The following is a 15,841-nucleotide window of genomic DNA, read 5'->3' as shown; positions in this document are numbered from 1 at the left end:
TGAGCCTGGGATCCACCCCCAGTACCACACAACACACACACAAAAAAAAGGCTAAAAAATAGGGCTGAGGTTGTAGCTCGGAGATACAATGCCCCTGGATTCCATCCCCGGCACCATAAAAAAAAAAAAAAAAAAAAAAAAAAAAAAAGCGAAAAGAAATAAAATAGGGCTGGAGGTGAAGCTCAGAGGTAGACTGCCCCTAGATTCCAGCCAACGCGTGCTAGCCGCAGCTCAGGTCAAAGGGCAGAGCGGGCGCACTGCTGGCGGGGCTGCCATTGGGTCCCTGGGCCGACACCCAGGAGGTGGAGAGGTCTTTGCCTCCTTCACCCTAAGATCCAGCAATGCTCCCTAGAAACTGAGCAAGGCTCAAGTGTGCTGGAGGGACAGGGTAGGAGCAGAAGAGGGCTGCCGGGGCAGTGGGGGGGGGGGCTGCCAGTTCCCAGCCCAGCGTGCAGGCAGGGCCTGGACCAGCAGGGACAGCAGCCCTAGAGACGGGCAGGCCTTGAGTGCTTCCTGCCAGGGACCCGGTCCAAGCCCCAGGGCCAGAGGAGCAAGCCCCTCCTGGCTCCACTCTCCAGCCTGACCTGCAAGGAGGCTCCAGGCCTTGGAGCTGAGCACCCTGCACTAGTCTTGGAGTGTCCGTCGCGCAGCGGCCTGGCCAAGTGTGGAATCCCGGGCGCTCCCGGGCGAGGGCACAGCCCGGCAGGACTCACCCCTTTCACGGAGCAACAGCTGCTTTCAATTTCCCCCGGGTGGTGCTGGGGGCTGAACGCAGGCCTCCCCACGCTAGCTACGTTAGGGCCGCAGCCCAGCTGTCCCTCCTTTCCTTTTACTTTTTTTTTCTTTTTTGCGGGGCTGGGATTGAACCCAGGGGCATTCGATCTCCAAGCTACACACCCAGCCCAATAGTTTATTTGGAAATAGGGTCTTGCTAAATTGCCAAATCTGTGAACCTGCAATCCTCTTTTCTCAGCCTCCCAAGTAGTGTTGGGACTACAAGCAGGGGCCACCATGCCTGGCTTCTTAGTTTCCTTTTCAAAAGAGTGGTGGGGCAGGCTTGTAATTCCAATATTCGGGAGGAGGAGACCATAGAATCACAGCTCACAGCCAGCCTCAGCTACTTAGTGAGGCCCTTCCCAACTCAGTGAGACCCTGTTTCAAAATAAAAAGACTAAAAATAGGACTGGGGTGTACCCTGAGGTACAATGCCCCTGGGTTCCATCTCCGGTACCGCAAAAAAAAAAAAAAAGTAATGGGAGGCTGGTATGAGGCCAGCCCCAGCCTCTTGGTAAACTTAGTGAGACTTTGTTTCAAAGAATAAAAAATAGGGCTGGGGGTGGAGCTCAGAGGTAGATCTCAGTACCACAAAACAAAAAAACAAGACAAAACATGATGGTGGGTAAGAACCAAGAGACCAAAGCAAGCAGGTGTGGTGGTACACAATGCTGACCCCAACACTCTGGAGGCGAAAACAGGAAAATCACAAGTTTAAGGACAGCCCCAGCAACTCAGTAATATCTTGTTTCAAAATAAAAAATTAAAGCTGATATTGCTTTACAGCTTTTACAGATGTGGTGGCACACGCCTGTAACCCCGACACTTGGGAGGCTGAAACGGGATCGGAGGTTTGAAGACAACCTCAGCAATGTACTGAGACTCTCAACAACCCAGTGAGACCCTGTTTCAAAAAAATAAAAAATGAAAAATAGAAACACGCTTGTAATCCCCGTGCTTGGGAGACTGAGACAGGAGGATCACGGTTCTCAGCCAGCCTCAGCTACTTAGTGAGGCCCTTTGCAACTCAGTGAGACACTGTTTCAAAATAAAAAAAATGGAAAATAGGGCTGGGGGTGTAGTTCAGAGGTAGAATGCCCCTGGGTTCCCTCCCCAGTACTGGGGGGGAAAAAAAAAAAAGGGCTGAGGTGGAGATAGAATTCCCTGGATTCAATCTCCAGTTCGAAAAAATAAATAAAAGGACTGCAGCCAGGCATGGTGGCACATACCTAGCATCCTAGTACTTAGGAGGCTGAGACAGGAAAATTGAAGGTTCAAGAACAATGTCAGCAACTTAGTTTCAAAGTTAAAAAATAAAGAGGGCTGAGAGTAAAGGTCAGAGGTAGAACACCCCTAAGATCAACAGGAAAAATAAAAAAGAAACCAAGTTCAATACAAATTCCTCTGGTGCTGCGGGAAGGGCCAGCAGCTGGGGACAGTGTTTAAACAAGACCTGGAACCTGAAAACCAGCCACGTCCCAGCTGCAGAGGTGCAACCTGGGGCAGGCACTCCAGGCTGGCTTGTTTTTGTACAAAGCACAAAACACAGCTCACCTGCCAGTGAGTGCTAAGGGTTCAAGGCCTCTCCCTCTCCAGCTGTTATCCTCACTTACCAACTGCCCAGGATGCCCGCCCTGTGGCCCCCAGCCCTCCCTTGCCCCAGAGAACGTGATTGCTGGGAGCCGGACGCCACGGCTAGGCAGGGCAGTGACGGGAGCGGTCATCGGGAACAAGGGTCAAGGGCAGGCCAAGTGCTGCTGAGGTGGCCAGCGAGCACCACCCAGCGGAGAGTCCTGGGGAAGGACCAGGAGGCCAGCCAGGTGCGGGACGCGATGGGCAGCTGCACCCGGCGGCGCCAGCCCGCACCGGCTCCCAGCAGCTGCCAGGTCCCCGCAGTAACGAGAGGGAGAGGGCAGCCCACCACGGGCCTGGGCGCCTCCGGCTGAGGATGACTCGAAATCAGAACCAAAAGGCCAAGGGTATTTACTCTGAGCCGGAAGGAGGCGGGGAGGGCGGGCAGGGCTGCAGCCGCCTCCCTGGCACAGCGGGGTGGGCCAGCCGAGTCCTGCGCCAGCCCACACCTGCCCCTCCTGAGTTCACACTGCAGCCCTCCAAGTCCTGGGGTCACGGCCTGCTCCAAGGCGGTGTTAGGGAGGAATTCCTGGCAGAGGGCAAATGCTGGCACGGCTGACCATGCTGCTGGGAGCTCTTCAGTCCTCGGCAGTCCTCGGCAGGAGGCGGGCCTGGACACGGGGCGGCCGGAGCTGCCTGGAGCACAGCCGTCCTGTTGTCCTGCGGCCCTCCTGCTCAGAGCTCGTCGGGGGGGCTGTGTGGGAGTGGGGACGCCTTCTGCACACCCTCCTCCTCCTCGGGGCCGGGGTCCCCCTGCAGGCCCCCCAGCTCCTTCCTCTGCCGGCCGCTGCCCACAGCCTTGGTCTTGCCGCTCTTCTTTGAGGACTTTTTCCCTCGCAGGGCAGCTGTGTCCCCCTTCTTGCCAGACCAGCGCTCTGCCAGGCAGCCTGGGGGAGAGGGGAGACCTCAGCGGAGCTGCCCAGGGCCGGCCACTGGGGGCCGCAGAGCAGGGCAGGGCAGCTGCCCCTGGGGCCCAACGGCGGTCTGCGCGTTCCGTGCACCCGGTTCCAGTGCCTCTGCCTCCAAGCCTCATCCAGCTCCAGCCTCTCCCCCTGCCTCCCAGAGGGAACAAGGATGAACAGCCCACTCACTGGCGTCCTTTCCCTTCAGCACGTGGTTGGCACAGAGGAACTGGGTCAGGTCTTCCTCCTGGTGGTTCCTGTACCAGTCCTCGATGACCTCCTCAAACTCCTCCACCAGCACGTCGCACTGTGGGCACAAGGAGGGCTGAGCCGCCGCCCCTGCCGAGAAGCCCCAAGCTGCCTGGCCAGCCCCAGAGCCTCGCCCAGCCAGCAGGGCACAGCCTTTACCTGCTTCTTGAGGTCGGCCACCTCGGCAGAGGTCTCGTTCCACAGCTCGTACGGGATGTCCATCACCACCTTGACCCCTTTGTGCACCAGGTTGTGCAGCGTCTCAAAAGTCTCTGACATGCCCTGCAAGAGCCGCCAGACATGAGAAGGGCACCCCTCTGCCGCCCGTCCTCTTGCTGGGGCCTGGCTCTGAGAGCCCTGGTTTGGGCCTCTCTCTCCTCGCGGTCTTTCTCTACACAGCATGACCGGATCGCCTTTCAAAAAGGTCTGCTGTTGCCGAGCGTGGTTGCACAGGCTTGTAATCCCAGCATCGGGAGGCTGAGACCAGAGGATCACGGTTCACAGCCAGCCTCAGCTACTTATGAGGCCCTCTGCAACTTAGTGAGACCCGGTTTCAAAATAAAGAATAAAAAATAGGGCTGGCGCCAGGTGTGGTGGCACATGCCTGTAATCCCAGCATTCAGAAGGCTGAGACCGGAGGCTCTCTGCTACTCAGTGAGACCCAGTTTCAAAATAAAGAATAAAAAATAGGGCTGGGGATGTAGCTCAGAGGTTGAATGCCCCTGGGTTCCATCCCCAGACCCCCCACACACACACACAAAGTCTGCTCTTGCTCCTAGGCATTCGGGACTTCGGGACTCAGTTGACGTGTGTGTGTGTGTGTGTTTCTGGGGATTGAAGCTAGGAGCATTCTACCTCTAAGCCACACTCCCAGCCCTTCTCATTTTTTATTACTATTGCTCTGTTTGTGTGTGTGCTTTGATCCAGGAGCATTCTACTTCTAGTAGCCCTATGCTTTCTACCTCCAGGCTACACTCCCAGACCTTTTTTATATTTTATTTGGAAACAGGGTCTCACTAAGTTGCTGAGAGCCTCACTAAGTACCTGAGGCTGGCTTCGAACCCGTGCGATCCTCCTGTCTCAGCCTCCCAAGCGCAGGGATTACAAGTGTGCGTCACCACGCCCGGCTGCAGGGACTCTAAGTTTCTGAGGGCCTCACAAAGTCGCTGAGGCTGTCCTTGAACCTGTGACCCTCCTGTCTCAGCCTGCCAAGTGCTGGGATTACAGATGTGCGCCGCCGTGCCTGTTTCCCATCCTTGCATTTGACGTAAACAGTAATGTCTCATACACGGCTCACACCGTGCCTCTTTCACTTAACGGGACAACTTAAGAGCCGGCCCCATTTATTTGGCAGCAGCTCTGTCTCCTTCGTGTTAGCTGCACAAGTCCACGGAGTCACCATCCCAGTGCACCCAACCCCTCGGCTACTGGCAGGCAGTCAGACTGTTTCTGGTTGTTTGTCACAGAAAACAACTTTAATCACTTTTTATTACAGCCAACATGGATTCATTAGCTAAATTCACAAGTTTTACTTTACTATAATTTTTTGCAGTGCTGGAGATCAAATGCAGGGCCTTGTGCATGCTCCGTAAGTGCTCACCAACTGTGCCATGTCCCCAGCCCTTATGGAAGGGTTTTTGGGGAGTCCTACCAAGTGCTGTGTGTGGATGTCACTGTCAACATGATTTACGTTATGCTGTGAAACAATAATGCGCCAATAAAGCATATTAAAAAAACAAAGCCTAGCTGGGCATGGTTGGCGCGCTTGTCATCCCCGCGCTTGGGAGGCGGAGACAGGAGGATCGCGCAGGTTCGAAGCCAGCCGCGCTGGCTTAAGAGACCCTGTTTCCAAATTTAAAAAAATAAAAAAAAAAAGGTCTGGGAGTGTAGCCCAGAGGTAGAAGGGCTTCCAGGAACCCCAGTATCACACACACACACAAAAAAAAGCCGAGCCGGGCGTGGTGGTGCACACTTGTAACCCCAGCATTCAGGAGGCTGACAGTAGGATTGCGGTTTGTGGACAGCCTCAGCTACTTAGTGAGGCCCTCCGCAACTCAGTGAGACCTCGTTTCAAATTAAAAACAGAATAAAAAACTAGGGCAGGGGGTATAGCTCGGAGGTTGAATGCCCCTGGGTTCCATCCCAGACCCTCAAAAAAATAAAAAATAAAAATAAAAATAAACAAAGCTGAAGCCAAGCGTGGTGGCGCACGCTTGTCATCCCCGCGCTTGGGAGGCTGAGACAGGAGGATCACACAGGTTCGAAGCCAGCCTCAGCTACTTAGGCTCTCAGCACCTTAGTGAGACCCTGTTTCCAAATATAGAATAGGTCTGAAAGTGTAGCCCGGAGGTAGAAAAGCCCTTGGGTTCCATCCACAGTACCACAACACAACACAACACAACAAAAAAAAGTAACAAATCTGGGCATGGTGGGAGCCTATAATCTCAGTACTTGGGAGGCTGAGACAGGAGGAGTGCAGAGGATCACAGGTTAGAGGACAGCCTCAGCAATGAGTGAGGCCGTGTCAAAATAAAGTAGGGCTATGGGTATAACTCAGAGGCAGAATGTCCCTGGATTCAATTCCCAGCAGCACACACACACACAAAAAAGTTTGTGTATATGAAGGGTTTTATTTTTTTATTTATTTTGGTGGTACTGGGGGTGTAACCCAGGGGCTTTCTACCTCTGGGCTATACTCCCAGCCCTACTTTATATTTTATTTGGAAACAGGGTCTCACTAAGTTGCTGAGAGCCTCACTAAGTAGCTGAGGCTGACTTCGAACCTGTGCGATCCTCCTGTCTCCGCCTCCCAAGCGCGGGGATTACAAGCGTGCACCACCACGCCCGGCCCGGCATAAGGTTTTTATTTTGAAACAAGGACTAATTGCTGAAGGTCTTGCTACATTGCTGAGGCTGTCTTCAAACCTGTGATCTTATTCTTTCCGCCTTCCAAGTACTGGGATTACTTGGCTGGCTGGCTCCGCCACCCCGGCTCTCCTGACTGCTGCGTGGGACCTCACCCTTAGGTGTCCCAGGGTTTACGGCAGGTTTCCCTTGCTAGAGGGAGCGTAGTGGACGAATGTGGGTGGCAACTCTCTTACTACGTGGCCGTCGCTGCAGAGGTAGAGCGAATGGGCCTTGTAAGCGCAGCTTCTCAGAGAGCATTCACGGACAGAGTGAGCTGGACAGAACAGGCTCGCGAAGGTGCTCTGGAGAGGTGCCAGCCGCGCTGCCTGCACACCCTGGACCTTGCCAGGGCGCCTTTGCTCAGCGTTTGGGGCCCCCTGCACCTCCCCGCCCAGCACACTTGTGCCTGTGTGAGACTGAGGCAGGACCCAGGACAGGCCCGGGCCATCGTGAACGGCACGGGCTGCTGAGAAGTGGGGCTCCGGGAGGGGACGAGGGCAAGCAGCAGGCGAGAGCACGCCAGGCCCGGAGCGGAGGCCTGGGGCGTGCTTGCCAAGGGCCCCCGCGCTGTGGACATGCAGGCCCGGCCAGGGGACGGGGCCCAGGGGACGGGGCGAGCAGGAACCAACCTTGGCAAAGCGGTTGCTGCCGGTCCGCTCCTTGTGCAGGCTGTAGTCCAGGAGCCTCTTGCAAATGGTCTCCGTGACTTCAATCAACCGTAAGTCCCTGCAAGATAGCAGCGGGAGAGGGGCTGAGGCCCCGCCTGTGGGAGGCGAGTGGCCCGTCCCGCCAGCCTGCTGCCCAGTGCCTGCTTCTCACCAGGGGGTCAGAGCTGGAAGGAACATAGGTCATCTGGTCTGGGGGCTCTGAATGCTGGAACACAGACCAGAGAGACAACATTTTAACAGCTCTAAGGGAAGGGGGTGGGTGTGTGTGTGTCTTGAACCCAGATGTGCTTTATCTTAAAGCTATACTCCCAGCTCTATTTATTTATTTATTTATTTGTTTATTTTTTGCAGTACTGGGGATGGAACCCACGCCCAGTTATTTATTTATTTATTTATTTATTTATTTATTTTGTGGTACTGGGGATTGAACTCAGAGACTTTCTACCTCTGAGCTACACTCCTATCCCTATTTTTTATTTTTGTTATTTTTTTATTTTATTCTTTGTGGTTCTGGGGATAAAACCCAGGAGCTTTCTACCTCCAGGATACACTCACAGACTTATTTTATATTTTATTTGGAAACAGGGTCTCACTAAGTTGCTAAGAGCCTCACTAAGTAGCTGAGGCTGGCTTCGAACCTGCGCAATCCTCCTGTCTCAGCCTCCCAAGTGCTAGGATTACAAGCGTGGGCCATCACACCCGGCTATATTTTTGTTTCTGAAACAGGGTCTCAGATGGGCGTGGTGGCGCACGCTTGTCATCCCAGCATTTGGGAGGCTGAGACAGGAGGATCGCGGGTTCATGGCTAGCCTCAGCTACTTAGTGAGGCCCTTCGCAACTCAGTGAGACCTGTTTCAAAATAAAGAATAAAAAATGCCCCTGGGTTTCATCCACAGAAATGCAAAAAGAAAAAAGAAAAGAAAAGAAGAGAAGAGAAGAGAAAAGAAAGAGGGTCTCACTAGGTTGCTGAGATCTCACTACACTGCTGAGACTGTCCCTGAAACTGCAATCCTCTGGTCTCAGTCTCCCCTCAAGTACTAGGATTACAGGTGTGCTCTACTACGCCTGGCTTCCAAAGGACACTTTTATATTTTTTTGTAGGCCATTCTACCTCTGCGCTTCACCCCAGCCCTATTTTTTATTCTTTATTTTGAAACAGGGTCTCACTGCCTTGCAAAGTAAGTAGTAGCTGAGGCTGTCCGTGAACTGCGATCCTCCTGTCTCAGCCTCCCAAATTCTGGGATTACCAGCATGTGCCACCATGCCTGGCTATTTTTATTCTTTATTTTGAAACAGGGTCTCACTAAGTTGCAGAGGGCCTAAGTAGCTGAGGCTGTCTGCGAACTGCGATCCTCCTGTCTCAGCCTCTTAAGGCAGGCTACCTATTTTTTATAAAATACACTGGTTCATGAAATACTAGTATCTGGATATCACTAACAGAATTCTATCAGTCTGTTTTAAGGATGCAGGATCTGAAGCTGGGCGTGGTGGCGCACGCTTGTCATCCCAGTGCTTGGGAGGCTGAGAGGCTGAGACAGGAGGCTCGCACAGGTTCAAAGCCAGCCTCAGCTACTGAGTGAGGCTCTCAGCAACTTAGTGACACCCTGTTTCCAAATAAAGTATAAAATATAAAATAGGTCTGGGAGTATAACTAAAAAAAAAAAAAAAAAAAAAAAAGACACAGAATCTGAGGCGCAGGGAACTTTTCCCCAGGCCGCCTAGTGAGAAGGCAGCAGAATCGTGGGCAAACTTGGGTGGTGGGCAGCTGACTCCGCCCCCGGTGCGCTTGGCAGGGAGGAGGGAGCGCCGAGTCCCCGAGCCCAGGAGCAGGCAGGCGGCGCTGAGGCCCGGCCACTCACGACTTGGTGTACTTGACTCCGGATGCCTTCCGGTCCAGGATGCCGTAGCCCGTGCCGATAACCTCCTTGGTCTTGCCGGTCTCCTCGAAGGCCGACTTCAGCTCCACGGCCACGTACTTGCATACTGTGGAGGGGACAGCGCCACCGCTGAGTGCGGGCAGCCCCACGGAACCACCGGCAGGGCCCTTCCCTGCCCGGCCAGGCCCACACCCGGCCACGGGAGCCTGCGCAAGGCCACCACGGGACTTCATCAGGTGACCTGCCTGCAACCCGCCGGCCACGTCCCGCTGGCCCTTACCTGCTGGCCTCGTCTCGGCATGCCGCCTGCCCCGTACGGCCCAATCCCCATCATTTACCTTTTTTTTTTTTTTTTTTTGCAGTTCTTGGAGATGGAGCCCAGGGGCATTCTACTGAGTGACACCCCCAGCCCTAATTTTTATTATTTTGAAATAGGGTCTGAGTTGCAAAGGGCCTCACTAAGAGCTGAGGCTGGCTTCAAACCCTAGTACCGCAAAACAAGAAAGAAAGGAAATGGTCTAAATTAAGCCGGGTGTGGGGGCACACACTTGTAATCCCAGCATTCTGGAGGCTGAGACAGGAGGATCGCAGGTTCAAGAACAGCCTCAGCTACTTAGGGAGGCTCTTTGCAACTCAGCGAGACCCGGTTTCCAAATAAAGAATAAAAAATAGGGCTGGGGGTGTAGCTCAGAGGTAGAATGTCCCTGGGTTCCATCCCCAGTACTGGAGAAAAAAAAAGAAAAAAAAGTCTAAGTTGCTGAGGGTCTGGCTACATCTCTGAGCCTGGCTTCAAAGCTGTGAGCCTCCTGCTTCAACCTCCCAAGTACAGGATTACTGTTGTTATCAGCATGCCCAGGACTTATATTTAATATTAATGATATATCATAATCTCTCTCCAATATCTAACATATAAGGATCTGTCTCTACAATATATGCATTATTTTGCTAAACCATCTTGAAAGTTAAGTTGTAAATGTGACTTTCACCTCTAAATATTATTATCATGTATCTTCCAAGAACAAGGACCTCCTATGTAACCATAAAACAATTATGATACTTGGAAAATTAACGATAATTTTAACATCACCTAATGGTACATTTTAGTTTCCCTAATTGTCCCCAAAGCGTCTTTTATGGCTGTTTTGCTACGAGGTTTCACGAGTGCCCAGCAGCAGCTCTTGGTCCCTGCCCAGTAAGCTGGCTCCATCCCTGCAGAGGCCTCACTGTGCTGTTCCTGTGCAGTCCTCTTTTCATCTCCTCTTACCCTTCCTCAGTTACTGAGTAACTGCTGGGGATATGAGACGAAAACCTCTGGGTTCCATCCCCAGTACCACACACAAAAAAATATAAAATAAAATAGGGCTGGGAGTATAGCTCAGGGGTAGCAAGCCCCCAGGCTCCACCCCCAGCACTACAAAAACACAAACAAAAAGCCTCTTCCTCCAGGAAGCCTGTGGATTAGCCCCTTTTTTGGTAGCACTGAGGACTGAACCCAGAGGCATTCTACCTTTAAGCTACACTCTCAGCCCAATTTTATTTTGTATTTGGAAACAGGGTCTCGCTAAGCTGATGAGACTTACTGAGTTGCTGAGGCTGCCCTCAGCTGAGCTGCCAAGTTGCAAGCCTCCTGCTCAGCCTCCCAGGTACTGGGATTGCGGGTACACCACCACGCCCGGCTTCCCCGGTTGTGTGCGTGTGTGCAGGGCTGCAGATATGCGAGTCAAGTCTCTACCACTGAGGCCTCATCCACCCCAGCCTCTCACCTGCCCTGACTTCACTCTGGGCCTCTGCGGAAGCCAGAGTCTCCTTGAGGGAGTCGGTCCCCCCCGCCTGCACCGCCGGGGCCCCACGGGCTGCACTGTGTATTGCACTGTTTCAGAACCGGCCTCGTCTGAAAGTGTGCGTCTGCTGGATGCTACTAACTCTGGCCCACAGAGCCCCTGGGTGGCTCGGCAGCTTCCAATACCTCTGAGTGGAACAGGTGTGCAGGCCAACGCCACCTGCACTGCTGGGACAGTGATGGCAGAGTTTGGTTAAAAACCAATTTTTTTTTTTTTTTATAATTTGGAACTGGGGTTGGAACCCAGGGGCAGTCTACCTCTGAGCTACACCCCCGGCCCTATGTTTTTTAATCCTTTATTTGTCTTTTTTTTTTTTTAATTTGGAAACAGGGTCTCTTAAGCCAGCACGGCTGGCTTTGAACCTGCGTGATCCTCCTGTCTCCGCCCCCCAAGCACGGAGATTACAAGCGTGAGCCATCATGCCCAGCTATATTTTATTCTTTATTTTGACTTGCAAAGGGCCAAGTAGCTGAGGCTGTCCACAAACACGGATCCTCCTGTTACAGCCTCCCAAGTACTGGGAAAACGAGCGTGTGCCACCATGCCCAGCTTTATTCTGTATTTTGAAGCTGAGTCTCACTAAATTGTGGAGGGCCTCACTGAGTAGCTCAGACTAGCTGCAAACTTGCAATCCTCTGGGCTCAGCCTCCCAAGTGCTGGGATTATAGGTGTGAGCTACCGCACCCGGCTGAAAACCAATTTACTGCGAAAATAAATACATCCCCTGAAGGCCAGCTTGGTGGAATTTTATAACACAAACATTAATTGATGGCCTGGAGAGCCTGGAACGCAAAAGTTCCAAATGATAAGCCGGTGAGCTCAGAGTCGGCATAACACTGAGGCGCCCCACCTCCCTGACCTCCACCCAGCCACGTGGGCACCCTCCTCTCTGCTCACCTGTGCTCTGAGCGGGCCAGCACTCCTCTGACTCCTCTGCACCTTCTCCCACACCCTCAACGTGAAGGATTCCAGGAGAAGGAACCGGGAGGCTGGAACATCCTTTCTCTCTTATACCAGCAACCGCAGCTCGCTTCCCAACTCTGCTAAGCTTAACCTCCTCAGGACCCCCCTGGGGATCCCTCCCAGGAGACAGGCTCATGGCACAGACCCCAGACCCTCACAGACAGCCACCCACTCTGGGCAGCTTCTCCTCCTCCTGTGCTGAGGCCTGTTCTGCCAGGCTGCTGAGCCCAAAGGCAAGCTTGTGGGCCAGACGTAATCAGCACTTAATAGCAAAGTCATCCCAGCACTTGTCATTCCAGCACTCGGGAGGCTGAGACCAGAGGATCACAGTTCACAGACAGCCTCGGCTACTTAGTGAGCCCCTTTGCAACTCAGTGAGACCCTGTTTCAAACAAAGAAAAAAAGTAACAGAGGTATAATAATAATATATATAAAGAAATACAATATTACGAGGAACCTAAGGGTCAGAGTTTGCCAAACCTTTCTGCAACTGAAAACCCCTTGTTAATTCATCCTCGCCAGTTATGAAATGAGGTTAGGCTAGAAGGATCTCAGAGCGTGCCGGCTCCAAGCTCCAGTGCCTGTGCAGATCACCCCTAAGGAAATGTCACGGGGGCTTTGCAGACCACGAGAACGTAAGAGGAACAGTACAGGCCCTTCCATGTTGGGACAGGAGAGAAGACGAAGAGGAAATGAAATTCCCAAAGGATGTTAGTTAGGACCAGATGAAGCCTGGAAGCAAAGAATCCCGGACAGGCTAGACCAAGGCTGGGTGTCCTACCAGCCGCAAGGTCGGCTCTCTGGAGTGAGTGTGTGTGTGTGTGTGTGTGTGTGTGTGCGCGCCCGAGCACCAGTGCCATACTGGGGATGGAACCCAGGGGCATTCTACCTCCAAGCTACACCCCAGCCCTGTTTTTTATTCTTTATTTTGAAACAAGGTCTCACACTAAGTTGCAGAGGGCCTCACTAAGTAGCTGAGGCTGGCCACAAGACTGGGATCCTCCTGTCTCAGCCTCCCTAGTACTGGGATTACAAGCATGCGTCACCATACCCAGCATCTATTATTATTTTTATATGTTATTTATTTATTTTACTGTACAGGATCACACAGGTTCGAAGCCAGCCTCTCTGGCTTAAGAAACTCTGTTTCCAAATTAAGAAAATATATAAAATAGGTCTGGGAGTGTAGCCTGAAGAAGGATTCCATCCCTAGTACCACCAAAAATAAATAAATAATAAAATAAAATAGGGCTAGAGATATAGCTCAGAAATAGAATGTCCCTAGGTTCAATCCCCAGTACTAAAAAAAAAAGTAAAGTATACACACATTTTTTTTGTGTGTGTGTGTGTGTGTGTGTGGTACTAGGGGTGGAACCCAGGAGTTCTACCTCTGGGCTATACTTCCAGACCTATACTTTATTTGGAAACAAGGTCTCACTAAGTTGCTGAGAGCCTCACTAAGTAGCTGAGGCTGGCTTCGAACCTGCGCGATCCTCCTGTCTCAACCTCCCAAACACTGGGATTACAAGCGTGCGCCACCACATACAACATAAGCACACATTTTAAAAACATATATATAAGCCGAGCATGGTGGTGCACGCTTGTAATCCCAGCATTCCAAAGGCTGAGACTAGCCGGTCACTGTTGGCGGACAGCCTCAGCTACTTAGTGAGGCCCTCAGCTACTTAGTGAGACCCTGTTTCAAAATAAAGAATAAAAAATAGGGCAGGGGGTGTAGCTCAGAGGTCAAATGCCTCTGGGTTCCATCCCCAGACCAGCAAAAAATAATTATATATATATATATATATGTATATATATATGTATGTATGTGTGTGTATATATATATATATATATATATATATATATATATATATATATATATACTGGGAGTTAAACTCAGGGATAATCTATCTCTAAACTATACCTGCAGCCCTTTTTAATTTTTTTTGGTGTGTGTTTGTGGTACTGGGATTCCTGAAAACCCTTCTACCTCCGGGCTACACTCCCAGATACCTATTTTTTTATATTTTTATTTGGAAACAGGGTCTCTTAAGCCAGCAAGGCTGGCTTCGAACCTGTGTGATCCTCCTGTCCCCGCCTCCCAAGCGCGGGGATTACAAGCGTGGGCCATCACGCTTGGCTTAAATTTTTTATTAATTAATTAACTAATTAATTAATTTGTTGTTTGCAGTACTGGGGACTGAACCCAGGGGCATTCTACCTCTGAGTTATACCCCCAGCCCTATTTTTTATTTTAAAATAGGGTCTCACTAAGTTGCAGAGGGCCTGAGACTGGCTATGAACCCGGATCCTCCTGTTTCAGCCTCTCAAGTTCTGGGATTCCCGGCGTGCACCACCATGCCCGGCTGCATGTTTTATTTTGGGGGACAGGGTCTTGTTATGCTGCCTAGGCTAGCCAAACTTGCCTGGAACTCCTAACCCTCCAGCCTGAGCCTCTCCAGTAGCTGGGATTGCAGGCATGCGTTGCAAAGCCTGGCTTCTGGCATCTCGCTCTAATCACTCAAATGGAAGGATTATGTGTCCCAGATCACCCGCCCCCTCCCATCTTCCCAGGGCTTAGGAAACATCTGGCCTGATGCAGGCTTTGAATTCATATGAAATGGATTTACAGTCAACTGTCTGGAGGGCCTGCAGCTAGGCTGTGGGAAGAAAGGGGTGACTACAACGGTCTGGGAAGAAGACGGAAAAACAGGGAGGAAAATTGTGGGTCTCGGCATCTTGGATCTCGAGCGCCCACTCTCAATCTCTTAAGTTCCTGCCTATGTGCTGGGGATTCGACTTTTCTCCATTCGTGTGTGTGTGTGTGTGTGTGTGTGTGTGTGTGTGTGTGTGGTGCTGGGGATAGAACCCAGGAGCATTATACCTCCAAGCCACACTTCCGGTCCTATTTTATTTTTTATTTCGAAACGGCCTAAATTGCTGAGGGCCCTGCTGCCCCCTAATCTACGATCCTACTGTCTCAGCTTCCCAAATACTGAGAGTACAGACGTGTGCCACCATGCCCGGATTCTTTCTATATATCTATATCTATATATTTTGCAGTTCTAGGGGTAAACCCAGGGGCATTCGACCTCCGAGCTACACCCCCAGTGCTATTTTTTATTCTTTACTTTGAAACAGGGTCTCACTAAGTGGCGGTGGGCCTCACTAAGTAGCTGAGGCTGTCAGAAAACTGGTCGTCCTGTCTCAGCCTCCCAAGTTCTGGGATTACAAACGCGCTCCACCACACCGGTTCGGATTCATTATTTCTAATATCTTCCTCCGTCACAAAATCCCGCCAGACCCTACGCTTCCCCTAAAGTGACTTCTTAGGCCTCGGACCTTTCTCCTCCTCCGCACGCTCACCCCTCCATTTAACCGCATGTATTCCAAAAACAACCTATTGGGCACCTAATGAAACTGTGGATAAATGTTTGAAACAAAGCCTCTGCGCTCCAGGAGCTGCTGGTGCGGCCGGCGGACAGCTGCCCAGGAGGCTGCAGGGAGGGCAGGAAAGTCTCAGGTCCTTCTTCCCCCTTCTTCCCCCACGCGGGCGTTTCAGTTCCTCAAACTTGCCCAGTGCTTCTTGCTCTGCAGGCCCCTGCTCCATCTGGGCTCTCCTGGGGCGGCCCCTCTCCCCCACTTCTCACCTGGCCAACTAACTACTCAGCAGGCTTCCCAGAGAAGACTTCTCAGGATCTTCCCTGGACCCCCAGGCCTCCTTCCCCTCTCCCCCAGCCCCCCACCTCCCTATCAGGTGGCCCTGCCAGGTTCAAAAAGGGAAAAGACCCGGCTGCGGGCCCGGCCCCCGGCCCCACTCCGCAGGCCCCGCCCCCCGCAGGCCCCGCCCCCCGAGCCTCCCGAGGGCCCCGCCCCTCACCTTCGCACTTGCTGGGCAGCCGAACCCAGTCGGTCTCCTCCGCCCCGGCCGCGATCCGGCCCAGCTCGGGGGCCGGCAGTAGCAGCAGCAGCAGCAGCGACGGGAGCAGCAGCAGCGAGCGGGGCGCGGGCTCGAGCGAGGACTCCAT

At 52.4% G+C, this 15,841-nt stretch overlaps 1 protein-coding gene across 1 annotated transcript; it reads right to left on the bottom strand.

Annotated features, from left to right (window-relative positions):
- Positions 1-3,081: 3,081 nt before the first annotated feature.
- CNPY3 (canopy FGF signaling regulator 3) lies at positions 3,082-15,841 on the bottom strand (the record flags this gene model as incomplete). Its single annotated transcript, XM_080700495.1, is given in 9 exon segments — positions 3,082-3,293; positions 3,498-3,615; positions 3,717-3,839; positions 7,094-7,194; positions 7,197-7,215; positions 7,284-7,333; positions 7,336-7,337; positions 8,992-9,115; positions 15,694-15,841. Coding segments are annotated over 9 exon segments (897 nt in total).

Source organism: Muscardinus avellanarius (assembly GCF_963383645.1).
Source record: "Muscardinus avellanarius genome assembly, chromosome: 8".
Classification (NCBI taxonomy): Eukaryota; Metazoa; Chordata; class Mammalia; order Rodentia; family Gliridae; genus Muscardinus; species Muscardinus avellanarius.
Note: the sequence above shows the minus strand (reverse complement) of the source record. Positions and strands in the feature narration are given on the sequence as shown.